At 66.9% G+C, this 429-nt stretch overlaps 1 protein-coding gene across 1 annotated transcript in view; it reads right to left on the reverse strand.

The window, feature by feature from the left end:
- The window catches only part of EMH_0035850 (uncharacterized protein), a gene marked incomplete at both ends in the record, with an annotated part of 5,222 nt that overhangs the window by 4,192 nt on the left and 601 nt on the right, over positions 1-429 (reverse strand). Inside the window, one exon of the mRNA XM_013495015.1 lies at positions 123-300. Within this exon, the coding sequence (XP_013350469.1) occupies positions 123-300 (178 nt within the window). The remainder of the gene's footprint in view (positions 1-122; positions 301-429) is intronic.

Below are 429 nucleotides of genomic sequence, written 5' to 3' on the forward strand. Positions count from 1 at the left end.
GCGTTAGCTGCAGCTGCAGGGGGGCCCCCCTGGCTCTGTTGGGGGGGGGCCCCCACAGGGGGGCCCCCAGAGGGTACTGATGGGTCGTGCTGAAACGCAGCAATGATCTGCAGCAAACTCACAAGGGGTATGGGGGCCCTCAGCAGCAACCCCGATGAAGCAGAGAGACCCGTGGGGGCCCCCCCCCTCTTCTCTCTATCTAGGGGCCCCCAAAACAAACCACTGCCTACACACCCAGGAGGAAGACGGGGCCCCTGAGGGGCCCCCAATGCATGCAGCAGCAAACCCCCAACCACCTCCCTATACACCCCAAGCAACGCATGAGCCCACGCAGCTACACTACGGGGGACCCCCGAGGAGGCCCCCCAGGGGGCCCCCGAGGGGCCCCCTCCTGGTGCTGGCAAGACAGCAACAGGGGCCCTTTGAGCG

This window comes from Eimeria mitis, genomic scaffold, assembly GCF_000499745.2.
Source record: "Eimeria mitis Houghton genomic scaffold, Emh_scaff1384, whole genome shotgun sequence".
Lineage (NCBI taxonomy): Eukaryota > Apicomplexa > Conoidasida > Eucoccidiorida > Eimeriidae > Eimeria > Eimeria mitis.